The sequence below is a fragment of the Chrysemys picta genome, chromosome 10 (assembly GCF_011386835.1).
Source record: "Chrysemys picta bellii isolate R12L10 chromosome 10, ASM1138683v2, whole genome shotgun sequence".
NCBI classification, from domain to species: domain Eukaryota; kingdom Metazoa; phylum Chordata; order Testudines; family Emydidae; genus Chrysemys; species Chrysemys picta.
The window spans coordinates 1,457,675-1,484,840 of record NC_088800.1 but is presented as its reverse complement, the minus strand read 5'-3'; the positions used below and the strand labels follow the sequence as shown (position 1 = coordinate 1,484,840).

At 51.8% G+C, this 27,166-nt stretch overlaps 1 protein-coding gene across 2 annotated transcripts in view; it reads right to left on the bottom strand.

The window, feature by feature from the left end:
• The window catches only part of RASGRF1 (Ras protein specific guanine nucleotide releasing factor 1), an 88,925-nt gene that overhangs the window by 29,843 nt on the left and 31,916 nt on the right, over positions 1–27,166 (bottom strand). For both annotated transcript variants that reach the window (XM_005300664.5, XM_008170496.4), the window contains exons 4-15: positions 27,053–27,145; positions 25,332–25,585; positions 18,803–18,882; positions 17,696–17,889; positions 16,364–16,473; positions 12,967–13,085; positions 11,258–11,418; positions 9,590–9,653; positions 7,242–7,378; positions 5,563–5,645; positions 3,588–3,836; positions 2,239–2,609 (exon numbers count right to left, since the gene is read on the bottom strand). In XM_005300664.5, coding sequence (XP_005300721.2) covers positions 2,239–2,609; positions 3,588–3,836; positions 5,563–5,645; positions 7,242–7,378; positions 9,590–9,653; positions 11,258–11,418; positions 12,967–13,085; positions 16,364–16,473; positions 17,696–17,889; positions 18,803–18,882; positions 25,332–25,585; positions 27,053–27,145 — 1,915 coding nt within the window. The remainder of the gene's footprint in view (positions 1–2,238; positions 2,610–3,587; positions 3,837–5,562; positions 5,646–7,241; positions 7,379–9,589; positions 9,654–11,257; positions 11,419–12,966; positions 13,086–16,363; positions 16,474–17,695; positions 17,890–18,802; positions 18,883–25,331; positions 25,586–27,052; positions 27,146–27,166) is intronic.

The following is a 27,166-nucleotide window of genomic DNA, read 5'->3' as shown; positions in this document are numbered from 1 at the left end:
TCTGATTGTGTGCATGCAATCACCAGTGGGTACAGTTCAGGGACCCAGATCAGAGTGCACTTTGTACACTCAAATGATAACATTTGCACAGAGAAGATGAGGTGTGTGCGTACAAATGAGAGTGCCCTCAGGACACCAGGGGCCCTAGTGCATATCTGACTAGTGGAACTTTTGCTCTTGTTAAACATGTAAACACTTTTTGTGGTAGCTTCAGAGTTCAGGATGGGAATGTCTGGTGGTGAGAGCACAGGACGCGCCCAGCAAGGGATGGAAGGCTGCATGGCATGGTGTTCACAACCCATGTTAAAATGGGGCAGATTCTAGGAGGCGCATGTGTTAATTGGGGGTAACTAGTTATAGATCTGTCCGTCTCTTTCTTAGACACTCCCTTTCAAACAACATTTTCGGGACTTTTGAGGCCAGATTCTTAGCTAGTGTAAATCATAGAACCGTAGGACTGGAAGGGACCTCGAGGGGTCATCTAGTCCAGTCCCCTGCACTCTAAGTATTATCTAGACCATCCCTAACAGGTGTTTGTCAAACCTGCTCTTAAAAATCTCCAATGAGGGAGATTCCACAACCTCCCTAGGCAATTTATTCCAGTGCTTAACCACTCTGACAGTTAGGGAGTTTTTCCTAATGTCCAACCTAAACCGCGCTTGCTGCGATTTAAGCCCATTGCTTCTTGTCCTATCCTCAGAGGTGAAGGGGAATAATTTTTCTCCCTCCTCTTTATAGCAACCTTTTATATACTTGAAAACTGTTGTCATGGCCCCTGTTAGTCATCTCTTCTCCAGACTAAACAAACTCCATTGTTTCTATTGTCCCTCAGAGGTCATGTTTTCTGGACTTTTCATCGTTTGTGTTGCTCTTCTCTGGACTCTCTCCAGTATGTCCCCATCTTTCCTGCAATGGGTGTAGCTCCACAGAAGTCAGAGGAGTTAAGCGGATTTACAGCAACTGGGGATCAGGCTCTTTGTCTTTGATAACTTCCAGGGAGATGCTGGCAACATCAAACCAGGAATTTTCGCTGACCTGTGACGCCAGTAACTCTGTGTTCTCAAGACGAGCTGGGACGGTTTGGGGACATGTCTGAACCGCGGCTCGTGACCTGCTTCTCCCAGCAGCAGTTGGACATGGGCCACATTGAGTTCAACGTACTGCGACTTGCTGATCCTGCACTCCTTAGGCCATGCTACCAGGGCCCCCGTTAGGCCAAACTCTGCCCTCCCTTGCACCATGCGACTGGGCTGGCGCAAAGGGGATGCGGTCTGGATTTGGCGAAGGCAGATTCTGAGTGATCTGCAGGACTGGCTCCCTGCTGGCGCCGCTTGGACACAAAGGGAGAGATTTTTTAAAGCTGCCCTTGGCTCTTGCACCCCAAAACTGCAGGTGCAAAGAACTGTGACTTTCGTCAATCAGATGGAGAGAGACGGTGCCAGGCCTGCTAAGTTAATATGCTCTTCCCAGTACTGGACCCAGCGGGCTCTGGTCAGAGCTGTACGTGACAGGAGACCTGGCTAATGCCAGGTGGGTGTTTAATCCCAAATCCCTGGCACTGAGCAGTTCGAGGGGCTGGGCAGTTTGCCAGGCTCAGAGTGTCCCTCCCCACGGATTGTGCTGTGAGCCAGGGTTACAGTTATACTTGGCCAGGTTTGGCCTCCCCTTCCTTTCTCCTGCTGCGTCTTTCTGACATTTATAGGCCTGTGTTTTGGTGTCAGCTGGGGCAGCCGGGGGCCTGCCCAGCCAGAGGCCAACACAGACCACTTTCCATTTGTGGTAAGACAGTCGTGGTCCCACCCGGCTCAGGCTCTCTTCCTTCAGCACCTTATCTGGCCATGTTGTGATCCAATCGGGGTCTCCATGCGTCCTGGCCTCTCCATGTCGCCTGACTCACACTCCTCAACTGTTCCCTGAGTGCCAGCGCTGCTGCTGGCCTGACCTCACTTCTCCACAGCCCAAGCGCTAATGGGTTTGCTCCCAAATCCCTCTCCAGGCACCGACAGACGTTTTCTTCCCCACGTTATGTTGGCTGGATTGCCGCACGGTCCCTGCAGGCTGGGGTACGTTTCCGTGGCCGCTTGCATGTGAATTATACATTCCTGCTAAAGCCTACAAATGCAACACACTCTTTTCTTGAGACACAAAACTGGGCCCGTTTCTACTGCCTCCCTCTGCTCAGATCCCCACTGTTTGCCTGAGAACCTCCCACCAGCCTGTGAAACAACAGTGACTTACTTGGCTTGCTCGGAGGAGTCTCCTCTTGTTTTTCAGATGCAGTTTCACCTTCATCAGGTATTTTATTGGGGTAGTTACTGGACACGTAAAGTTTGTTTATATCAAGAGTGGTCTTACTAAAGGGTGACATGGAAGAGTACATGCTTGCATAGCCATTGGAGGAGCAACTCAACGCAGCCAGGTCCAGAGCCTTCCCTCCCGTGATGATGGGGATGTTTAAGGACAACTTCCGTCTTCTGCTCGGCGAGGACGACTTGGTGATGGACAGCGGGGGAGGGGATGAGAATTTCCGATTTGCTCTCGGAGATTTGGGCGGCTCGCCGTAAAGCAGTTTGGTGTTCTGGCTGCTTGCAAACAAGAGCTCCAGTGACCTGGGTTAAAACAAAAGCGATTCCTATTCATGCTGCTTTAAAGCTAGGGTGACCATAGGTCTTGTTTTGGCCGAGACAGTCCCTTTTTTTAAGCCCTGTCCCGGGCGTCCTGACTTTTTTGGCAAAACTGGGCATTTGTCCCTTGTGCTCTTGCCAATTGATGATCAGTTGACAAGAGCGAACTGGACAAATACCCAGTTTTGCCAAAAAAGCGGGGTGTGACCCTTAGAGGATTGCGACCCCTAGCAGGGTGCATAGGAACATGTGGAGGGGAGGGGACAAGCGGCAACGCCAGCCCTGCGCAGGAGGGAGGGCTTGGGAGAGCGGCTCGGGCTGATGACAGGGGATCTTGGGCCAGCCCCACATGCAGGGGATGGGGGGCCTCGGGCTGGTCCCAAGCGGGCAGGGGGTAGAGGGGGACCTCGGGCCAGCCCCAAGCAGGCGGGCAGCAGGGGGGGCTCGGGCATCCCACTATTCAGCCCTAATCTTCCCCTTCCTAATTCTGCCCTCTTATTCCTCGTGCCAGCTCTTTTTACTGTTCCGAAAGACTCTGCTTTCGCCTTGATTTTTGTAGACTTGTATTCCCAAGTCATTGCTTAGCCAAAGCTAAAAGTATCCGACTCTTGTAAGATGGGGAATAAAGGGGGGAAAGTTGGGCCATTACAGTTTGAGCAGTAGTAACGGTAGTGTTAAAATTCTGAAGGAACTTTAAAGAACAACACTCCAGCCAAATGAAATTTAGGGGAAGGGGACGGGGAAAGGGGGGGGAAGTCATCTGAGCATTGTACAGACTGGGAACGGAGATACAAGTGAATGTATGTCTTGCCCAACATAACCCAGCAAGGGACTGAGGGAGCCAGGGACAGAACCCAGGAGTCCTGACTTCAGAGCCCCCTTCCTCCAGCCCTCAGAGCCCAGGCCACTTCCCCCAGGGGTCAGGGCTCCGGTTCATGCACAGAGGAGGCGGAGCAGCCTCACCTTGCAGGAATTGCACTGATGGGTTTCTTGTAGATAGTGATGAGTTTGTCCAGAACGACCACCGCCGTGGTGAACACCCGGTACGAATGCAGAAACGTGTTGAGAAAGTCGATGCTGAGGAACCGCAGGTCCGTCAGCCTCTCCAAGAGGCGCTCCACGCTTGCATAGCGGATCTGAAGGACCTTGCAGGAATTCATCGTTTTACTGAACCGAATGTCGACGTCGTCACAGTACAAGCTGGCATCAGACCTGCGGGGATACAGAATCTCTCGGTTCCAGCCTGGAGTGACACCAGTGCGCAGTGTAGGCAGATACACTGCACCTGGAAATACCTACGTGGGGCGCAGAGGGAGACAGTACTGGCTCCCCAGGGTTAACTGAACACTGGTGTCTCTGAATTAACGTTCTGATCTGGGAGCTTCCCAAGGGGAATGTGACAATCGCCATCCCCGTGTGCATGGAAACACTCTGGGATACGCAAGGGCAGCAGATTTGCTGTAAAAGAGTTAACCCTTGAAGTTCTGCAGTGTCTGCGGTGTGGGAAAGCCGCTGGGCAGGGCGGGTGGGGAGGGGGTTGTCAGAATTTAGGGACGTGCACACGGTTACTGTGGCTTCCGCACAACCAGGTGCCTCAAAGAGGCTGCAGGATGGCCATGCATCAGCTGGAGCCTGATTCAGCAAGAATTTTCCTGGGGAGTCCCACGCAACAGATGCAGGTGCACAGGCTGCACCGCCCTGGAAAAGGCACAGAGGACCCCCTGTGCCATGCCACGCTGGCTGGGTATGAGGGAGACAGCAGAGCTCTAGCCCTGCCCTCCCCGAGATTGCAGTAAGATCTGTGGAGTTACTGCAGGGATGAACTGGGCTCATCCCAACCTGTCACAGGGAGCAAAGGGGCAGCCAAGTGGCTCAATACTGCTTTGTGGTCGGGGTGACTAGAATGAAATGGGGTCGAGGGTGGAAACTTCCTGGCACCAGGGGTATTGGAACAATGTGTACAGTGGGGAGAAGGGGGAGGCTGAGAGCCTATGACCCAAACTGTAAATCCTGTGTATGATGGAAACCACTTCAAGCCAAGGGATGTGGCCACAGCGACCCCAGCACCTCTGCCTGGCATTGATAAGAGCTAGAGGAAAGTGACTGTGGACCAGGAGGAACATGATTGGTGTCTACTGGAAGATGTCCTGTCATAGAACCATATCTGCTTGGCCTGGTTGCTATTGTCCTGCAAGGCAGGGGACTCTGGTTCCTTCCCCACCTTCATCCCTCCCATACCCATTTTATCTGTATTTTAGAAAACATTACATCAGTAATAATTCTTGCCAAATCACTGACAACGAAACCATACAATCCTAATGCCCAGAATGGAATTATGCCAATGTAAAGTCCTCAAAGCAGCATGGGAGGAGACCAGGAGAAATCCACACTCCTTGTGGCCCTTTCTTTTTAATTGTTTGTTTTTCCCTTTCTTCGTTCCTCTGCATTTGTCCTCTTGACGCTCTCCCCTTCTCACACAGCTCCTTCCACCTCCCTTCACACAGCCCTGAGCAAATGTCCTCTCCCCGAACACCACCGACAAATCCCTGCTAATGTGCTGTAATCATCGCTACGGCTCAGCACAGCACACGACAGCTCCTAGCTACAAAGAAAAACCTCCGGGGCCCCAAACAAACATCACAGGCCTTTGTTGTAGAATGTCTTCTCAGACTTGCCCATCACTAATTGTTACAATATTTCTATGGTGATCATTGATTACTGGTGTGTGACAAGTAGGATTACATACGAGGGGTTTAGTCTTGCACTGATTACGCTCCCACCGGCATCCGAATGGAGCGATTTGAATGCTATTCACTTATGGAGTCCAAAGGGAGTTCTGCTGGTCCAGGGACAGAGTTAAACCCAGGTGCCTCTGTAGTCAAGCTACATTTGCACAGGCACTCAAAGTTACACATCTCACAAAGCACAAAGCACTTACTTGATCATCTGGGGAACTGTGACTTTTGAGTTCTCCTCAAATGCATTCATCATGAGGCCATTGCATCGAATATTGTCTACACACTGAAACACAGAAGGGTCAGGGGAACGGAGAACACAAGTTACACTGGAAAGAGAATGTGTTTCGAGGCTCGATATAGGATTTGCTCAGTTGCTGAGATCACAGCATAAGAGGATGTGATGTTGAACTAATCCAAACTGGATACATCTTCACTCAGTGTATCTGCCAAGGGCCCTTTGAGATGAAATTGATGCTGGAAATGCTGCTTTCCTCAGATACGAATGGTCCTAAATACAGGGTGACCAAAGGGTGAAGCGTTCACGGCGGTCACTCTTTATGCCAGTTGCTAGCGGAGAGGTTACAGGGACCTACACAAACTAGCTGTTCTTCTAATGCAGGATTTGGCATATTTAGAATGAAACTACCAGAGGTGGCCTGGGCAAAACCACAGACAGGGACCTCCAGAAATGGTCTCTCTACACCTCTGTTCTCCCAGATAGACTCTTCCAGCCCAAGTCTCCTCCCAGAGGACTCTGCCTGATAGCCCTGGTAGACAGACTCTCCCACACCGTAGTCCCCCCCTCCTCTGCCTGTTATATGCCGTATTGTTGTAGCTGTGTCGGTCCCAGGATATTAGTGACACAAGGTGCGTGAGATAATCTCTTATTGGACCAACTTCTGTTGGTGAGAGAAACCAGCTTTCAAGCTGCCCTACTTGTCTCTCTCACCAACAGAAGTTGGCCCAATAATAGATATTACCTCGCCCACCTTCTTTCGGTTATATACTACGGCATTCAGCCTCTCTCACCATGTGGCCTACATCCTGAGTATCTAAGGTGCCTGCCTATATCTATCCTGGGAAGCTATGATAAGAGTTAAACATACTACATTGCTTTCTCGCTGAAGAAAAAAGGACATTGCACAGCAAAAAGGTGGCTAAGAACGAGATGTTATAAAAATCTGCCATTGAAATCATTTATTTTTCTCTTCCTCCCATCTGGAAGAGCAGTTCCTACATTTCACGTAACCATATGGGCCCAACTCTCCCCTTCTTTGCACCCTGCGGCATCATGTACACTCTGCAAAGTGGGTGCAAAGTGCTGCCACTGGTGGGAGTGAGTGGGAAAGTCAGAACTGGCAGCCTTTTGTGCTCCTTTGGCACAAATGTAAATGATCCGCTAGCTGCCAGGGAATAGAGGGTTGGGCCGATATTCTTTTTCCAAGTGGAATGGGCCCCGATTTTAGCCTAGATTTACTCCCACCTTTGATGTGTGAGTGTGAACTACAGAGCGACCAGAAAGCCCTGAATTAAACAATATAAAATAAGAAATAAGAATTATTCATACTTCACACAGCATTTTCTCCTAATGCTCTAGTTACTTTAATGACTTCAACCTCACAACACCCTTGTGAGTTAAGTATTGGCTCTATTTTTATAGATAGGAAAAGTGATGCATAGAAAGGTTAATGCAAATGTTCTCCAACTCAGGTGCCTAAAGTCAGGCCCTATGCCCATATGTGGGCTTCCAAATAAAGGGCCTGATTTCAGAGGCAGAGAGCAATCTGCAACAGCCATGGAAACCCTGCGTGATTTTGAAATTGGCCCACCTAGTTAGGTGCCCAAATATGGATTGGCTTTTTGCTTGATTTCTTCTTACCTGACTGATGTCACTGGTCCAGGCAGCCTTTTCTTGCCTGGATGATGCCACCAAGATAACAGTAAAGGATGGAGAATCTTTTGGTTCCACTACAATCTTGAAATCGAGATGATCTATGTCTTGCCCTGATGCTTTTGCTTTGTAACAGACAAGATAAACAAGCAGAGTAAGGTTTGAGGAGTTTTTTCTAGGACATTTTCCAACAGGATTGTAAACAACATTTGCACTTTGTGATTTTGTTTGGCCACGGAATGCAGAGTTAACCCAGAGGGGAAGGGGTGGGAGCGTGACCCACAGGGATCTTGTGGGGGATGGAGGGATGGAAAGAGCCCCTGAGGTGTGCAATGGTATGGCCTTCAGAGGCAATAAAGCAGGGGACGCCCCAGTTTATATTAAGGAAAAGCAACAAAGGAAGAAATAATATAACCAACGTCTCCGTGAAGGAGCAAAGCGGGGATCACGTCGGTGACGTGCTCTCTCCCCAAAGGGCAGCTGGCTGTGTAAAGGCGTAATACAATCAGCAGCGTTACCCAGCTTCTTTATAGGCCGTAAGTGCTGCATCCGGCGGAGCGCCCACTGAGAGGCGCTCTTCAGGGCAAGGGACAGAGGGAAACGGGGCGAGAAAAACCCAACTCGCTGCTGCGAGCGGCTGAGTCCCCTCAGCCCGTGAGCCGGGGGGGAGGGCCCGGAGAGCCTGGCCGCAGCACTCGGCAGGCTTAGGCTTACGTGCCACACCGGAGGGCGAGGACAAGATTACAGGCTGCAGACTGGGCCAAGGCAGGACGTGGTTACGGACTGCGCCCAAGGGCCCGCCTGCAGACTAGGGCCCATCCTACCCGTGCACAGGTGCAATCTGTCCCCACAAAAGTTGTCTCCACAGTGTGGGTGCTGAGACCCAAACCTGCAAAACCATTGTCTGCTTCGACGTTTGGGGGCCCAATTCCCGATGCCTGGGGGCCGACTGTCAGAGGGGCTGGGCACCCAGAACTCTAATGGGATCCGGGTGCTCAGCGTCCCAGGCCTCTCGTGTAGATACCTAAACTCAGCGACCAGGTGCCTGACGCTAGGCACCGCAGGGTGCAAATCCAGCCCCCATGTCACAGCCCAAACCAAGAGGCTAGTTTTGAGACCGCGGCTGCAAACGTTTGGCTCCCCGGGTCACTCCTCCAATCCGACAGCCAGGTGTGCATCTGTCACGGGCGGGCGGAGCTGGGCCACACAGCTCTGATTTTTATGAGGAAGATTTTAAAGAGGACGGAAAATAGCAACCTGGGTTTTCCATGGCAAAGCTTGTAGTTAGACAGGGCTTGCTGCACACCTACAGCAGCCTGGTTTTCTTAGACCATTCACACTGCAGAGCGTGACGAGGTTGCCACCTTTGGAAGGTTATATTTAGGGTTTTTAAAGGGACAGTCCCGTTTTTGGGGACTTTTTCTTATATAGGCATCTATTACCCCCCACCCCCGTCCCGTTTTTTCACAGTTGCTGTCTGGTCACCCTAGTTATATTTGCAGAGATGTGCATCTGTTTTGTTCATGGCAGATAATGTATTTGATTCATGTCACCTTGTTTTCTGCTTATGGAATGTCTGCCACTGGATCACAACTTCCTTGAATTATTCGTTATTTGAATTGGCTCAATCAACTTGTTTGCACTTTTGGTTTTACCCTCTATGGATTGATTGCAAACAGCTCCCTGCAAGTCGCCATTAACTGCCATGAAAACTCCAGCAGTGCTGGCTGGTTGCAATGGGTCACAGAGTACGACTTCTGGGTCCTGGTTCAATGAGAATTACTCCTGTAATCAAGACTGTGGCCTCAGAAGCCGTCTGGGCTTGGAATCTCCCAGGTGCAGGTGGCAGGTTAGGGGGAAGCAGCAGCTAAGCAGGGTTGGGCCATTTAACCCTTTTCTCTGTCTGCAGGGTGTAGGTTTTGCCTTGGGAGCAAAATGAGTTGATTGAGTTACTGGCTGGGCCCAGAATTTAGATTTCATTTTCTTGCATCACATACACACAATCTAACAGCACATGCCCTTAATCCTCATTGCAAGCGGATGGTCAGTCCTTATGGGTCTTTTCTAACACTTCTGGGTCCTGGCTCTGAGGAGGGTTTCGCAGACTTTGCCCCCTTGTTGGGTCAGGCAGCGTCCAAGCCCACATCAAACACGCCACTTCTACGAGCAATACTTTTGTTTCCAACATGTCTCCTTCCATTAGCAGGTGCGTGAGGAGAGCTCCAAGGAACGCACCCGGGGCTAGCATGCGCCCGAAGGGAATTCCTTTTTAAATTCGCACCATGGACAGGGATTTGGGAGGGGAGGGGGGTTTGCCCGCTCCAGCTGATACCTACTTTCTTCATCAGTGCTCTCCTGCTCCTCCATCAAGGTGCAGTCGATGAGAGAGATCACGCCGTTCTGAAAGAGAGGAACAGCCCCCGAGGGAAGAAACGTGAACTCGCACAGGCACACCTCAATCAATCTCTGCAGAAGCCCCTCGGAGAGGCAGCCAGGGGGAGACCTGTCGATCTTCTTCACTTTCGCAATTGAAGTCATTTATGCCCCAGTTCCTGTGAACAGGAACCCAACAGGAGGACTCCGGGGCATAAAGTTAAGCACGTGCTCAAGTGTTTGCAGGATCGGGGCCTTATTTATTACAATTTGAAAGCAGATTCTATTGCCCATGAATTCAGTGTTTTGACTGGTAGAAAATAAGTAATTACATGCTTGGAAATTGCGATTTTCCCTGTACTGCTGATCAAACTAATTTGTTTATAAATGATTTAATAAGCACAGTAAATTAAGTTTCCCCAAAGTCTGTTGTGATAATCAGCAACTCTTTGCCATGGACTGTAATCTTTCAAACTGGTAATTTAATGTCAGTAAAGAGCCATTTTTCTAAGATTCTCACTCAATTAACTGCAAAACATCCACAGACAAATGTGAGAGTCTTGGGAATGGATTGGAAAAGCCTGTAAGTGTTATGTACAAATTTAGGCCTAATTAAAGTTTCCCACTGAATAGATTGTCAGTATTCTCACAGCAAATCACAAATAACTTCTCTTGCTGAGAACTTGTCATATTTATCTTAGCACGTGACACAGAGCTCATTCCGTAAGTGACAGGATGTCCTAATCACATGCAATACAATGAACTGTCCTGTTTGATGCATCTAGCCATCTGCAAAGCTACAATTATGTGAGGGAAATTGGCACCTTAAGAAACCTCCGTTTTTAGGAGCTGCAAAGGTGACGGTAATAAGACAGACTATAACCCGCATTCCAGACCTCCTGAGTTTGAAAGGACATTGGAAAGGCTTAGTCTGGCAGGCCTGACTTCCTGGAGTCCCCCCATTCATTTTACTTTTAACGGAGACGCAGCAGACACAGAAGTTCAGCTCCTCAAAGGTATTCAGGTCCCTAATTCCCACTGGGAGTCTAGAGCGCAGCAGTTCCCAGAGGGCGTTCCATGGACTATCCACGTCCCACACCGCTGCAGAATGACACACTCTGAGAACGAGGCTCTGGGGGGCTGGAAGGGCAGATTTCTCTCTTACAACACCGCCCGGAGAGCTGTCGCCCTGGAGCATGGCTGACTTTGAAGTTCCACAGTAGATAAGCCATGGAACTGCTCCTGCTGCAGTGACGCTCATTTTAAGGCCTGGTGGTGTTAAAGCTTTCTAGGAAAAAGTATCAGGTGCACCCTCCATTTTCCACTGCCTGCTTCTGCACTCACAGCTGCTCACTTAAAGATGGATTTTGTGCACACAGTCAGTTACTCATTCAAAAGGAGGAGCAGGGAAATAGGGTCTGGCTGGAGGCCAGTTGCAAATTCCACCCATGATCTTCAGCTGAATGCCGGCGTTGCTGAACTGACACTGCCCAGCAGCGGGGGCAGACGGGTCACACTGAGCTCCCTCAGGGAAACAACCCTTCAAAGGGGATTGCTGGGCAAGGTGACCCCCCGCATTGGGCTCGTCTCTGCACGAGTGTGAGAGAATGGTCCCTTTCTGCAATTCGCACCTTGGTTAAGTGTAATTTTCCACCTGAGCCTCTTGTACAGATGATTAAGTGCTTGGAGAAGAGGAAGCATTGTCTCTCGCCCTCCTTCTTCAAGGACAGGGAGCCCAGCCTGCCCCTGGTGATCTTCCCTTTCTCGGACATCGGCACTTGGATGAGGGAACCTGTTGAGTACAAAAACGCATGATTGGCCCTTTGTGTATCCCCTGGGCTGCAGGGGCATAGTTCTGTTTCAGACACATGGTGTGAGAGTCAGACTGGCCAGGCAGCTGGTGAATAAAGTAGCCGGATGCCTCGGGCAGGAAGCCATGTGCTTCAACTGAGCGTGCTTCCCAAAGGTCCCGCAGGGCAGGAAGACCCAGCTGTCACGGCTGTGAACCAGGAAAGCGGATCAAACGAAGGCTTCTGTTAGCAGCCCTGGCACACGAAGAGTGCTCCGGGGTGAGACTCCCCCACGCCGACTTTCCCACCCCCAAGGTCCCATGGTGGGGCTGCCGGGGAGCACGGCTGGTGGAGGAGCCATGCAGGGGGGCTTTGCACACCCGCTGTGCTGCAGGAAGGTCTGTGCGCCAGCCCTGCACACCACGGAGGAGCTGAGGAGGCAGGGAGAAGAGGTGGGTCCAGTGCCCCAGCACGCTGTGCAAGGGACGTGGAGAGCAGCAACCCGTGAGCTGGAAGAGCAGCCCAGTGTGGGGACCCCCAGATCCTTGCAGCGGCATGGGGGGGATTTCACCCCACCGCACACTCTGGCCGCACAGGTCGTTCATGCCTCTGCTGCAGGCAAAGTGAATTTCACCCAGACATGCCACAGTGCGCGTGGTGCCGTATGGAGACTCGTGCAGAGACTCTCCCTCCATCGCAGGCACTGAGCCCCTCCAGCCAAGCATGCTCGACTGCCTCCTGCCACTGGACTTCCGGGCCGTGACGTGGCGGGAAGGGGGCCCTCGGCGGCCTGCTGGAGCTCCTCTTCTCTACATCTAAGGGCAGGGACCGAATACATTGGCTTGTCCCCCGCTAAGGGGAAGTTTCTGTGGGAGCCCCGTGGAGAACAGCAGCAGCTCACCGTGGCTGACCCAAACCTAGGCTGCAATTAGTCCTCAGGGGAAAAGGCACAAAGGGAGGGATCCATCCACCACGAGCTCTCTGGGGAATGGCCCTGGTACAAAGCCACGTCCTTCACGGGATGCAACACTTACTAGGAGGCCAGGGCCAGCGAGCTGGAGCGCCAGGGCCAGCCCTCCATGCCTGGCCCAGCCCTGGGGGGCAGCGTTTGTAAGCTGTGCTGGCATACAAGCTACCAAATGGCTGGTCTGACCATGGGGGATTGCCAGAGAGCAGCAGCACCCTGGCCATGCCCCTTTCTCCAGGCCATGCCCACTCCACGGGGCTGGGGGCTATACTGACTCTCCACCCGTAGGCATTCCCCTGGGTGCTGGTCACCAGCAAGTCAGGATCCAGCCCAATCTTTGGCACTAGAAAACCATTTCGTGCTATAACGTAGGTGCCAGCTCAGTGGTGCAGGGCAATCCAGGAACGGAGACCGTCCGCACACAGGTAGGTTTATAGCAGGAACGAATGGTCCCTATTTCTAATGTTACAGCTCTCCACGCTGGATAATGGCACTAGTCACAGTATTGGAGCCAGGCAGCTCACCAGCGCAATGCATCGCATGGACAGAGGAGGAGGGAACTATACAGGTGTAAACATTATACCTTGTCTGACAAAAGTCTGGCTGGTGTCCAGGAGAATTTCACACCCTTCAATAATCATCCTTTCTATTGCCAGATTTTTTCGAATATTTTCTGTCTCGCTCACTTCGTCATGCATTATCCTAAAGAGGAGAAGAGACAATTGGAGACAGTGAACTCTGCCGGAGAACTGTTGGTGAAGACGGCAATGTGACTTTTACACTTGGTAGTAGCTGTATCAAGCATATTTGATATAAAGGAAGGCAAAGAGAACCCAGCACTGCCCCCTATATACAGCCATATACCCTGGGGGCGAGGAGACAACACATATCCATCTGGAGTTGCTACATTTCTAAATATAAAAATGTTGGTGGATTTTTGAATTTCCATTCTTGCTGGAAACACCCCCATCTGGCTGATGACCTCTCCCCAGGCAGGCCACGTGTCCGGTTTTAAGCCAGAGGGTCCTTTTTTCCCTATGGTTTATCCCCTGTCCAGTACAGACAAAACTAGACATAGTTTTTGCCCAATATCAGACAGATGACGTCTTTTTCAAGAGCGCGCGGCTCCGCCCCCACCAGCGTGACCTCACACACTGTTCGTGCATGAGGTTATGCAGGCACGGGGCGGGAGGTGCTCTTCAAAATGGTGTCCTCTGTGTGGCATGACCTCACATGTCCCATGCGTGAGGTCATCCTGGCAGGGGCGGGGTCACGCTGGCAGGGGCGGGCCCAGGCCCTTCCGGGAAGCACCGGAACGTCTTGTGCTCTGGGAATGCGGCAGTGGCCACCGTTTCGCTTTCCGACAAACCACGTCTCGCTTTCCTGCTCCTTGCGGGACTGAGTGGAGGGGTGACAATGCTTTGTGTGGGTGAACTCAGCGCCAGCGTGAGGGATTCATCGCCCCGGCTGCGGTGTGCTGCGATAGGACTTAACAGAGAGACTAGAGCAGAATGCTTCACTTCTCAGCCTCTGGAAGGAAAGTACAGACATGGGGAATTCAGGGGTCCCTATTGTCAAAGAAATCAGTCCAGAGGCCCCTGGGACAACGGTAGGAGCAAGGTCCCCTTCGCTGCCCCAGGCACTCACAGTGGGGTTTCCCTGGGCTTGTCCATGAACAGCGTCACACTGCGTCTCCACTAGACCCAGCTGGAAAAAAGGGGAGAAATTCATATGGTTTGGGGGAATGTTTCCTCCTGGTTTTCCCCCCACAATTTGAATTTCATTGAAATTTAACGTTTTGAAAAATGTAGCCCAGCTCCGATCTGCACCTCATTAGCTGTGCCCAGAGCACGGCGGTGTCGTGAGACATGACAAAGAAGGGAAGGGCAAGCCCTGACATCATCACGCCATGAACAGGACGAGGCTAGAAACCCCCCAGCCCCAAGAACGCTTCTTGGGGTTCCCTCACAATCCGGAAGCCTCTTTTAGACCCTGACCCCCGGACGGCACTGCCAGGCATACTGGGACATTCTCCTAAGAAGCTGATTGACTGATGCTCTGCTGTTACATAGCATACCCTTGAATCCACGGCAGCAAATCCCACCGTGCCGCCTCGTTACCAACCGACTCGTTATGGATTACAAATGCTAAAACCCACTGACTCAAAAATGCTCCCGTTTGGGCAGCCCTTGTTGGCTGGAGTTGGCCTATTCCAGACGTGCTCTGCAGACAGGAAAGCGCAGTGCTCTGTACGAACTCTTCCAACAGCCAGACAACGAATCAGAAGAAGCCTGTGGCGCCGGTCTCGGGGCTGCCGGACATCCCACGCCAGCGAGCTCCTCACCCATCTGACTCAGAGTCAAGGTCCTGATCCGGCAAAGCAATTACGTGTGTGCTTAACTTTAAGCGTACGAGCAGCCCCGCTGAAGTCAGTGAGGAGAAGCACCTGCTTACAGGTAAGTATGGGCTTAAGTACTTTGCTGGATCAGGGCCTATAATACCTCAACATACTCAACCTGTGATACCAACTGCAAGAGCTAGTGACAGAGCCCAGACTGCAGATAAATATATAGGCCCTAATCCTGCGATTGGCTCTGGGTCCTGCCTGGACCCCAGAGCCCACTAGGTTCCACACAGGCTTGTTGGTCTGCGCTCGTGGGCCCAGCGGCAGGGTCAGGGCCAGAGACAGGCTTTCTGCATTTTGTATACGAGTCCTGCAGTTCTGGGTTCTGCCCACAGCATGGCCTACATCAGCTGATTCTACAGTAGAGGCGGAAGAATGGTGCAGGCTGAACTGTGCCAGCAAGAAGTGACAACACTCAGATCAGGTCGGTGCACTGTCGCCAGGAAATGGCTAACAACATTTGCATTTTTCAAAAGGAACCCGAAAACACTTGAAATGTGAGTGTTTCCACATTGCACTTGGAAAGAAGAGAAAAAGCCCCTGTGTGCAGGCGTTCACCTGAAAGCAGACTCATTTTCGAGGCAGTAAGCATGCTGCCGGGCTGGCATCCCATGTGACTGGCTCCAGGCACAGCCAGCACAGAGCCCTGTGATTTGCATGAAAAATTCTGGGTCCCAGGGGATTTAATGGCTCTGGTTCCTACCCCTTCCATGCAGCAACGATTCCGCGAGCTCGAACTCCTCAGTCTTGTCTGGAGGAGAGTGTTGGGAAAGGGATTTCAGCACCGGTTCCCCCCAGATCAGTACTGGAAAGGGGGTGAACACTAGCGACGTCTGGAGACGCTTTCTGCAGTGCTGCTGGAACCGATGTACCCGCCCTCGCCCTGTTCTCAGTACTGATTCGGGGGAAATCGACACCAACACAGCTTCAGCAGTAGCTTGTTGTCCTGGTCCGGACAGAGCTGCCGTGTTTTAGGTGGACTCTCTCCTCTTCTGGGAGGGGAGGCAGGTGGGACCTAATTCATTGATTTGGACATCACAGAGCTCAGAACGACGGGATGTGATGTGAGTGCTCGGTCCCATTTGGGAGGTTTGTGGTTTCACACCCTCGGCACCGCAGGCGAAGGAGCGTTCAGTGCTTCTCAGCCTTGGTACCACGAGCATGACGCTGTTCCAAGGGAAGGTCTGAACCTAAAATAACCCAGGCCATCTTGGACCCGTCCTTTCCCTGCACCTGGTGCACCACAGATACCCCTCCCCATTGTTCCCCCCGGCAGACTCGTTACCACAGAGTCACCAAGCAATGCCGACACACTCAGCAAGTTCATGGATGGCCTCGTGGAGCAAGAAGCCAGAACGATAGTCACGCATTTGGCAGGGAAATGACTACGTAAGGATTCAACTTCCCCTTAGTTTCTCCTATATTTCACCTCAAAAGGAACACACCTTCCCCTCCCTCAGCATGCACCCTGCGTCTCCACCAGGCCTGCTCTTCGGAGACAAGAACCGGTGCCGCGGCACAGAGCTTTTGGAGCCTTCCTTGGAAGGAGAAGGAATCAGCGCGTGACGGTTCTGACCTGGAAAGCTCTTCTAGCTTGGACTTGGCGTAGTCCAGGCTGTTCCTCTCCACGTGCTCATGGGGCGTGTGCGCCAGCAGCTCATGTAACGTCAGAATGTACCTGGGAATCTGAGTCGGAACGCAAACCGGAAATCAGGGTCAGCGGAAGGAAACGATCGCGGGAGCAAATGAGCATTAACACTGACATAAGGACGACTGGTTTGTGCAAAGTGAACTGAGCTGGGTCCTCAACCTCTACAAACTTCTTTGCGCTGCTCCATAAAGCCACGAGCGCCCACCCATCCAGTCCTGCACCGAGCCCCGCTCCGGAAAGCGACCCCTTCCCCATGCACAGGCTCAGGTCCTGCCCCGGCACAGCTTCTGGGGTCCTTCACCAAGCCCAGCTTGACCAGACTTCAGGTTCATATCCAGTAATTCAGGTACCAGCATTTAACTGGTTAACTGGGCCTCACCCTGGTCTTTCTGGAACTCACAAGTTTCAGCTGAAGGCTTCGTTTCAAAAATAATCCTTGTGCCCCACCTTCAGCCGTGGCGAGTGGGGGGCTCGCAGGATGGTGGTTCTACCCGTGTTATTCCCCGTGTCTGGGCAAGCGAGAATGGCTCTCGCGTTCACGGGTACTCTGCTTGCCAAGGTCTCTGACACGCTTAGGGACACTGAGACTTACAGGGACTTTGTTTCCCATCACTGAGCATGGCAGTAACGTGAGGAGCCCCTGGCTTGCCCCGGCCGGCGAGTGCCCCAGGCTCTGCTGACTCTGCCCCCTGGGGTCTCTGGGGGGTCAGCCGGAGGCCGTGGGCGAATGGAGAGGGACCCAGCGATGGGAGTAACTCAGAGTCCAACAGACTAGTTACCTGGTGGCCGAGGGTTTCAAGCCATTTGTGGCTTTCCCGGCTGAGGGAGTCGGGCTCTCACACTGCCAGGTCTCCAGTGCCCTGGTAAGGAGGGGCAGAGGCGGAGGCCCTCCCCTGAGCTCAGGCTAGAGCGACCCCAGAATGGTCTGTGGTGCTGGGGGTGGGGGGAGGCTAGAAACCAACCTAGGGGCCATCCCTGCCCGCACTCAGGGTGTGAGTGGCCATCGGCAGGGAGGGAGCCCGTTGGGCTGTGACCAGGCTAGGAGTGGCTGAGCCTACGTTTGGCCAGTCACTTCATGGCCCGGAATATTCCAAACGAACTCCTCTTCTAAACAGCCAGCCAGGCCCCCTCCTTCTCCACTGCCCTGAGAGATTATTTATAAGCAGAGCCCAGGAGGCTCAACAGATCTGGGGAGCAGGAGGTTTCCTCGCTGCATTTTATGGCCCACTAGCACCTGCCACGTGAGCCATGTGTCACCTGGAACATGGGGTACGTCAGGAAGGTCTCCAGCGTCCTCTCCTCGCAGTCCGGCTTGGCCTCGTAGTGCTTCAGCAGCTTGTCGAAGTCACGGTTCTGCTTGCAGTGGGCCAGGATCTGCAGGCTGTACTGATGGTTTCTCACAAACTCCTGGTAGATGTTCAGCATGGGCAGCAGGATGTCAAACAAGTCAGCTGTAAGCAAGCAGGCAACGAGCAGGTTACTGCACCGCACGAGAGCCTCGCACTCAGAACGGGCTCTGGCCACTTCAGCATCGGTGCCGGGCTGGCAGGTTCGCTCACCTATGCCTGGCCTGAAGGAAGATGGTAGCAACTGCTTTGTGATTGTGTCTGACATTTACGGGCGTGACATGTCACGCGTAGGTTCTGTGTCTGTATTTTGGGTTTGAAAAAATGGGCATTTGCACAACAAGGAAATCCAAGTCCCAGTTTGACTGGCCTCCCTTGAGCCCCCTGGTTCAGGGACACGCACATTTAAAGGGGCATCAGGCAGTATGCGGGAGTGCTGGGACGTGTATCGCTCCAGGAGGAAAAGCCTGGCCTGCTGTGTGTTTCCTATGGCATTGCGGGGTGAGGCAGGTTACCCTGCACCGGCTGCATGCCCACAAAAACCACAGGAAGAGAGCTTCACAATGGAGTAGCCAGCAGAGTCAAGACTGGGCTCCCTGTCTGAGAACTACTGCGCAGAGCACCGGAGAGCTCCTGAACGCGGAGCTGGGGATCGAACAGGCAGCAAAGGAGCTGCTACATTGGCAAATCTCTGAGCTTTAACTGTGGGATCCATCCGGACTGTGTGTGAACCTTCGGCATCACGATAAACTCTTCTGTGAATCAAGAAAAGTCCCATGAGGTCAGCCAGTCAGGTCCCTGGAGTACAAAACCTGAGCTGCATGGCAGACTAGAATTGGTTTGGGTTTTTTTTCCCCATGAATGAAAAAAATGGATGCCTTACCACAACAATTAGCCACAATTCACTGCAGTGATGTAGATCAGAGAGAACCACTGTAAAGTTTATTAGAAGGAAGGACAGGCAAGACTTTAATGAGAGTGAAGAATAACATGCAATAAAGAAACAGCAGCTACTCACCAAGCACTAGCGTCGGCCAACTAGATATTCTTGCTTTCAGGCCTTGATAAAAGATCTGGTGCAAAAACATGATTGTTTCACTGAAAGATAAACCAAAAGGTAGAGAGACGGATGAGAACCAATTAACTAATCCTGGCACTTCTACTGGGGGGAGGCCAGAGAAGCACCGTGAAATGGGGAGGAGACTGGCTGGACTGGCTGATGAGGAGAGACTGAAAGAGTGACGGATGGAGAGAAACTCCTCAGCATGGGACGAGGGGAAGGATTAGTGGGAACAGTGGGTGAGAAGAAGAAAGGGAGAGTGTGAGCCGAAGAGCAGTTCATGTTTCCCAGGAGTGAGATGTAGGATCCCGTGAACAGTCTCCTAAGTCCTGTAATGGAGGATCATCCCGGGGCAGGTTGAAAACGAGCAGCCAGCACCACACCCGGGGACGTGTACAACAAGGGAACTGTGCACTAGCAAGAGGCCTCCTCTGTTTCAATCTGGAGACGGACTCCCTGGTGGAGGGCAGCCGCCCAAAGCCACGCCCTAGCAAGATACCAAACGCGCACCACACGTGCACCTCGACTGGGCCATTCCTGAGTCCGGCTGGCTGCGGCTCCCCTCCAGAGAGGGCTGGGAATGATATGCAGAGTGGCAGGGGCTTGTCCAGTTTCTCAAACACCCTCCTTGAGCCTCTGTCTGCTGCTCCTAGCCTCTGCTCTGTCACTGCCTTGTCTCTCTTCTTCATTTAATGATCAGGTGAGCAGAAGGCTGCACGGTGGCCCAGGTGGGCCTTGACCTTGCACCTGCTTTGTAGATTTCCCCAGCTTCCATTCCACTCTCTATCAAAGCACCCCAAAATCATTTTGCATCAATTAGTTACGATTTCCCTCCTATGATTCAGAGCTGACTGTCCTTGATTAACTCATCAGTCTACATGCTTCACCATTACAGCCTGTGACGTTACTGATATCATCTGAAACCATATAGAACATGGTTGCAACCAAAGTCCTGTAGTGGCACCAAATCTTGTAAAAAGGGGGTCAAATGAGGTGTCTAAGACAAGGTTATGGTTTACTGGTTATGATTATGCTGTCTATATGTGTGTATCAATTTTGTAGTTGAAATTATGAATATTGGCTCTATACTGTCTGTATTTCAAACTTATGCTTTGCTTCTGGGAGACACGCCAGACAAGCTGGTGTTAGCTCTGCCTAGCCTGCTTGATGACCCATTAAGGACCATCAGCTGTACAGTTGACCCATGGAGAGAAGGCAGATACGCCTTGTAACTCAGCAAAGTATGCAGGGACTTGCTCATGTGACGCCAGACTCCATTTTGCTGTAATTTTCCACAGGAAGAACAAAGAGGTGTTCTTACACCTGGAAAAGACTATATAAGGCTGATACCTCATCTCCATTTGGTCTTCAATCCTGCTTCATACCTCTGGAGGAACTTTGCTACAAATGGAAGCTCTACACAAAGAACTGAGGACCCATCCCAGCTGGGGATGTATTCCAGAGACTTGATTTGAACCTGTGGTTTATCTCATCACTGCTACAAGCCTGAACCAAGAACTTTGCCATTACTGTATGTCATTGATTCCATTTAACCAATTCTAGCTCTCACCTCTATTTTTTCCTTTTATGAATAAACCTTTAGATTTTAGATTCTAAAGGATTGGCAACAGCGTGATTTGTGGGTAAGATCTAATTTATATATTGACTTGGGTCTGGGGCTTGGTCCTTTGGGATCGAGAGAGCCTTTTTTCTTTTACTGGGGTATTGGTTTTCATAACCATTTGTCCCCATAACGAGTGGCACTGGTGGTGATACTGGGAAACTGGAGTGTCTAAGGAAATTGCTTGTGTGACTTGTGGTTAGCCAGTGGGGTGAGACTAAAGTCCTCTTTGTCTGGCTGGTTTGGTTTGCCTTAGAGGTGGAAAAACCCCAGCCTTGGGCTGTAACTGCCCTGTTGGAGCAATTTGTCCTGAATTGGCACTCTCCGTTGGGTCCTGCCAGAACCGCATCGTTACACAGCCATAATTAGTTTTATCACTATCATCCCACCTGCAGAATTCAAATGTGCAGGTCTGTACTTTCCTGTACCAGGGACCTGGCTTTATTGTAAGCAAGTTCTCCTGCTATTCCCTGCCCCCCTCTGCACAGGTGTCTGATTCGGTAGGTTACGGTTGCCTAGTTTTTCTTGTCTTTTGCCTTCAGCGCGGGATGCACCCGGCTTGGGATAGCTGTCAGGTCTCTTCCTCCCCAGTTTGCAGGCAGGGTGCTGATTAGAGTTTCCCCCTTTGCTTTTTCCTTCTCTGGGAAATTTCTGCTTTCCCTGCTACACGTCCCTCATCTTCCTTTGCGGACAGGGAGGCAAAGGAGTTGTTTAATTTTCTGTTGCCATCTGCTTGCCAGGCCCTTCCGGCTGCCTTCCCTGACCTGCTGCCCCGGACACAGATCGCACTAGTTCTGTGACTCTTGCAGAGTTTTTCTTTGCTGGGTGCGGCCATGCTGCTCTCCTTGTTTTTCACCCTCTCTCAGCTTCACTCTGCGGTGTTTTCAGGCTTCTTGGTGCCGGACGGGGAAATCAGTCAGGACCCTCCCTTCCCGCTGGCATCGGTGCCTGGTGGACAGTTTGACGCACCACTCACCTCTGCCCGGTCTGAATGAAGATGGTAGCAACTGATTTGTGTGTGTGTCACAATTACAGGAGTGAAATGTCACTTGTGGGTTCTGTGTCTGTATTTGGGGTTTGAAAAAAATGGGCATTCGCACAACAAGGATCTGCCGGTGCTTAATTTGTGCCGGAGCTGATCTCTGGCACCTCTTTCAATACAAATTAAGCAATGGGGGAGGCAGCGGGGCCCGGAGGTGATGGGGGAGGGGGCGGGGGAGAGCCCGTGAAGGCCAGGGGTGATGGGGGGAGTGTGCCATTTCCCCTAAAGCCGGCCCTGGATAGCAGGGACTGGACTCATGACCCAGCAGGTCCCTTCCAGTCTGATGTCCGATGATTTCCCTGAGGCTGTATCACCTCTGCAACCGACTCCGTCTCCTCACAGCATGAGCACGAGCTGTGACTGCATTTCCCAGAGGGGAAGCACAGCGAGCTGGGGGTGGGATGCGCTAGCCAGCAGCGCGGGGAATAAGTTCTGCCATTGTCCTGCATGGAGAAAGGAATCACCAGAGTTGGACTCTAATCAGGACACAGGCTCACTCTCCCGCGTGGCCCCTCTGAACACACTAACGACACTTCCCTGCTGACTCAGCCAAACTCTTTTTGAGGGTCAGTGAAAGTCAGCTAACTTTCGCTCGCCCATTTCCGTAGGGCTCTGCGTTTTCTGGTTTAAGCTGGAATCAGAAGGAGCCTGGGAAATTCTCTTCTTAGTATCGTTCTGAGTTACCTAAAACTGGGAAGTACCAGCAAATTAATGAGATTTCCTGGGTCCCGGACCAGAGGGAGCTGCTCAGATCAGTTTAGACGTGTCTGTGAACCAGCTCTCTGAATTTTTCAATATCCACTCAACACTAATTCCAAAGGAAGGGACTCTCTTTAGGTGAGCTAAACAAGGCAACATAGGGGCTAAGGGGTGGTCTAACAATGCATTGATATAGATCTTGGAAGGCCCAGAATTAAAGATGGTTCTGAATCAGAATCCTGGATGTGAGCAGTTGCAGAGTTTGGGAAAGCTCAGATCGAGATCCAGGGCCAAATTGCAGCTTCTCCATCTCTCTACAACGGGCCAAACCCCTGCTGCACAGGGGCCTGGAGCTCTGGGAGAGTGAGGATTGGAATTCTGTCGCCTGGGCCCATCTCTGTCCTTGGGGTGCTCCTCACAACACCCCAGGACAGGTATTTTACTGCTCATAAATCCAATCCCAGTTAAAACCGGCCCCAACCTAATGGGGGGGAAAACAGGCTAGAAAGTCTGTGCCGGGTTGGCACTTCCCGTGCTGCGAAGGATACACTGCATCTGTAGCCATAGCAACAGAGCGAGTGGTTTTCTGGATGACAGGAGCGGTGATGAAAGCAGGGTTTCAGGGAGTTTCAGCTCCCTCTGACAGAGCATTCAGCCCCGGCACTGGCTGGCCTGAAGGGGTGAGCTCAGCACTGCCTGCCATGGGCGTGCCCTGGAAAATCCCCCGTGAGGTGAGTTTGGTTTCCTGCACAGCTTTGTGGCAGTTGCAGCGAGCTAATGGTAGCAGCATCCCCTCGAGCATGCGTGTCCTTAACGCTGAAGAACCTCTGGGGACAGAGCCCCATTGTCCAACCTCCTCTACGACTCCTTCCCAGGGGATGCTGCAATCTCCTCTAGTCCTGAGGTTTGGCTCCAGATTTCCTGCCCCCTCCAGTCCTCTCATAGGAATTAGGAAGCCAAACCCCTCTCAGGCACGGCCTGCACGGTTCAGCTGGCCTCTCGCCGTTTAACTCACTAGGGGATTTTTCTTGCCCTCGGTCAGTTAGTTCAGCCCGTCAAGGGACAAACCCGACAGCAGCGAGTGCGAAGTTCTGCTCTCCCAGACCAGACCAGCACCCTCACGGGCCCTGCAGAGTCTCTCCTTGCTTCTGCCGGACCGTTTTCTGTCACATGATCCGCAAAAGTAAATAGCCAGAACAAAACCACTCGGGCATCAGCACCTTAAACCAGCACTGAATTCCGACGGGCCCTTGGGAAAACAACGCTGATGCTGGCTTGGGGTTTCTCCGTCCCTCCCCTCTCCCCCTCGCTCAGGCAGCCTGACAACCCAGACAGGGAGCGTAGGAGCTTCTTGGGGGTACAGTAGGAGGTGGACGGGAGGGAGGGGGAGAATAGTAACATGGTGCTAAACTTTCCCCTCCCACACCAGGGGCCTGCTAGGGCTGACATCTGACTGAGCGTATCCACTGGGAACCTTACAGGAGTGGGCCAGGCATGACTCCATTGAAAGAACTTTGTATTCCGGCCGCCGAGGAGTTGAACTGTGCTACAGGAGATGTCGTACCAGCCCTTGGGCAGACATCTGCCACGGCGGGTTTCCATCCTCTCGAGCGAGACCGGCTCTAGAGCAGGACTTTGTGTTACGATCTGTCCGAGAGTCGATGTCCTCGTGCCGGATTCAGCAGGGGTGATGCTGTTAAACCTGGCGTGTCGCAGTGACACACTTGGCAATGCCTTTGTTTGGCCCAGGCTGGATTGAACCATCTTAATTCTTCCTCCTCCGCCAGGGCCTGTGGCTGGATTGCTCTCTGGGCAGTCCACGGTGGCTCTGACATGCAGCATCTCTCGAAGCACAGAGCATTATGCAGACCATGGGTGAGAGATTACACCTGCTCTCTATATACTACACATCTCTCCCCGCTATTATGTTCTCTCCTTCCCTTTTTCTTCTGTGCAGCTGTTGAACGTATTCTGCTTCTGCCTCCTGCATGCTGAAGACAACCTGGTTCCTTTTCCTCATGTGACCCATTCGTTATACAGAGATAACCTCAGCTCTCTTGCCTAAAGCCAACGGAAACCAAAGCAAACTAACTCAGCTCCTTCAGCTTTCAGGACCGGTGCATTTCCCATTGTCTCAGGACAGAACAGCCGGCACAGAACTCAACTCTTTTGAAAAACAAGGAGTCCGCAGCACCTCCCGTTTTCAATGAGTGCATGAATACGCAGTCGCTGCTGAGAGCTTTCACTGTATGGCTCCTCCATGCACAACAGACCCTTTGCACACTTAGATTTCCGCCTGTGGCTGGGAGCTGACTGACATTTTCTAGTTAGATACCCGTTCCCCGCCCTTATTGCAGGGAGCAGAGCCAGAAGTACACTTTTTTACGCTTGGAATGTGGGTGGGATTGATGTAAGCATTGGAGCCATCCAAAAATGAGGGGAAACCTTAGGTATGAGAAGCACCTTATAGCCAATCAGGGAAGCTCTGATTCCTCCATTTATTTGCTCTTCAAGGCCTGAGCTATTGGTTCATCACCTGGCCTCATGCTCCCCAGTGTGGGACACTGGAAGTTGTTTCTGGATAAGTAAGAAAAGGATTGGGGGATGGGTAGGCGAGCCGCTTAGAGGAGAAACTCCTAAATCTGGTTCCATGCAGGAAAGGCCTGATGTAGGCGACACGCTGGGCAAGAGGGGGGCAAGAGTCTGTTTATATTCTCCCGCTCCCTCCTCCATTCTCTCCAGACCTCTGAAAGCCCTGCTCCTGAGAGAAGGGGTGACTCTGAATGCTTAGCTGCAGGGAGCTCTGCCAAGGAGCCTCTCCATCAGGAACACTGCCGGGCACTGCCCATGCCTGCAGGAGGTCATCAGAGTGACCAAAATCCCATGGCAGGTCCAGTGACTCCACTGACAATCCTGCCCCCCCTGCCATAGGAATGTGCTCCTTGGTCGGACAGTCACCGAAACCAGGCACTCTAAGCCCAGCAAAAGCGCCTGCAATCACCACGCAGCCGGTTGTGGAGGGGGAACTGGGCATATGTCCCCCCCCTTCCTTTGCATCCTATCCCATTCCCATCAGTACACCGCTAGCTTTCCCTGAGCATGGGTCATCCAGGAACGTCGCTCACCTGTTCAGGAATATGCTGCTGACATCATCGTGGGTGATGGGAGGCTTCTTGGAGCTCGCTGCCATCCTCAGCGGGCGAAGGAAGTTGTTGACCAGAATATGCAACTGTTGAACATATTCTGCTTCTGCCTCCAGCATGCTGAAGACAACCTGGTTCCTTTTCCTCATGCTGTCAGCGTGAGGAGATCTGATATAGTCCTGAATGATCGTCTTCCATTTTCTCCTGCATAGCCAGCCCCGGAGAAAGCTCTGGACCTGTTAACAGATTAACAACCTCATTAGGGGTTTTACACGTCAGCCTGGGCTAGCATTTATGCAGTAGTTTAGGTGCAAAGACCAAAAAGCTCTTCCATTAACAGACCATTGTGTGGAGGTTCTACCACAACACATCTGTACAGCAGGTATGCTAATGATGTTCATGTGGCTTTGTGCTGAGCCCGTACATAACGGTTTCTGTTATCTGTACTTCTCTATGTCCTCGCTGCTGGGACATGAACAAGAACCCATTGAAAGGCACTTTCTTGGTGCATACGATCGCCTCTTTCTCCTTTTACAAAGATGAACGTAAGGCTCATTATCAGATGAAAAGAAAACCCCATTAACACTTGACCCCTCACTGCACAGGTAAAGTACAGCGCCCCATACTGTCAGCAGGACAGTGAGGATATGAAAATACCCAACCTACCCAGTACCTAACACAGATCTATCCATCTACCAATTCATTGATCAACCAGTAGGTTTGTGCGTGCGCGCGCACACACACACACACACACAAAATAATATACAGAGACAGGTTTGCTAAGTTAAAAACAAAAAGCTTTTGATCCTTGTATGTACAGTAAAAAAATATCTGGAACATACCCAAATCTGTACCTAGATCTAGCCATAGTCACACCCACTTAAACCTGAAAGTGCAATGTTCTACGGCTGAAATCTCCTACACAACAAAGGCAGTCCAACAACGCGACAGCCCCGAACCAGCGGGGCGGGAGGGGGCAGAGCCAGGACTCCTTCTCCTGTACATGTGTCGCTAACGGCAGTCAGTGGGGGTTCTCCACGGAGGTGGAGTAACTGCAGGACCAGGTCTCTGTGCAGGTGAAACTGACCCCAAGGAGAGACCGGGCTGATTTTCTGTGCAAGTTGGAGTTAGCCCACGATGCTCTCCTGCAATGGTCAGATTTAACCCGTTTTCTGCTTGCAGCTTTAGAAATACTGGAGCAGGCTGTGTAAGAAATGGCGATTGCTTTAAAGGATTATTTGTTCTCTGCAAGGAAGAATTCATTCTAACACAATTTCCCTGCAGCATCTCCGAGTCTGTAAATCTCTGCCTGTGGGGAATCCTGCTTTTCACAGGTCCCCACTACACCGAAATGGCAAGATTTAAGACGGGGCTATTCGTCTACGCGCTGACACAGTAGGGCGGTGAGGTGCCCACACCAACAGCAGAAGTGGTCAGTACTGAAGAAGGCAGAGACAATTAACAGAAAGCTTTGTATGCAGCAGTGCACATTCCCCTTCCTGAATTCATAGAGCGGGGACGGCTCGTCAAACAGCCCAGCCCAATCAACACCGCAGCAGGTCGCAAAGATCAAGCTTCACTCCCTGAAATACATTTCAAGTCAAGTGCTCACGTCACGGCTCCTTGCAGGTCAGTCGCAAGTACCCAGCGCCAGGGTTTAGTCACAACTTCTGCGAACGGGTCTTTAACGTGACAAAACAAACCTTTTTGATTTTCTTGATATCGCTGTCATCGTCATTTGGCGCGCTGCTCTGAGTGGACTGGATGCGCTCGTTATCTTTAAGCAAGGAGGCAATCTATAAACACACAGGAAAACA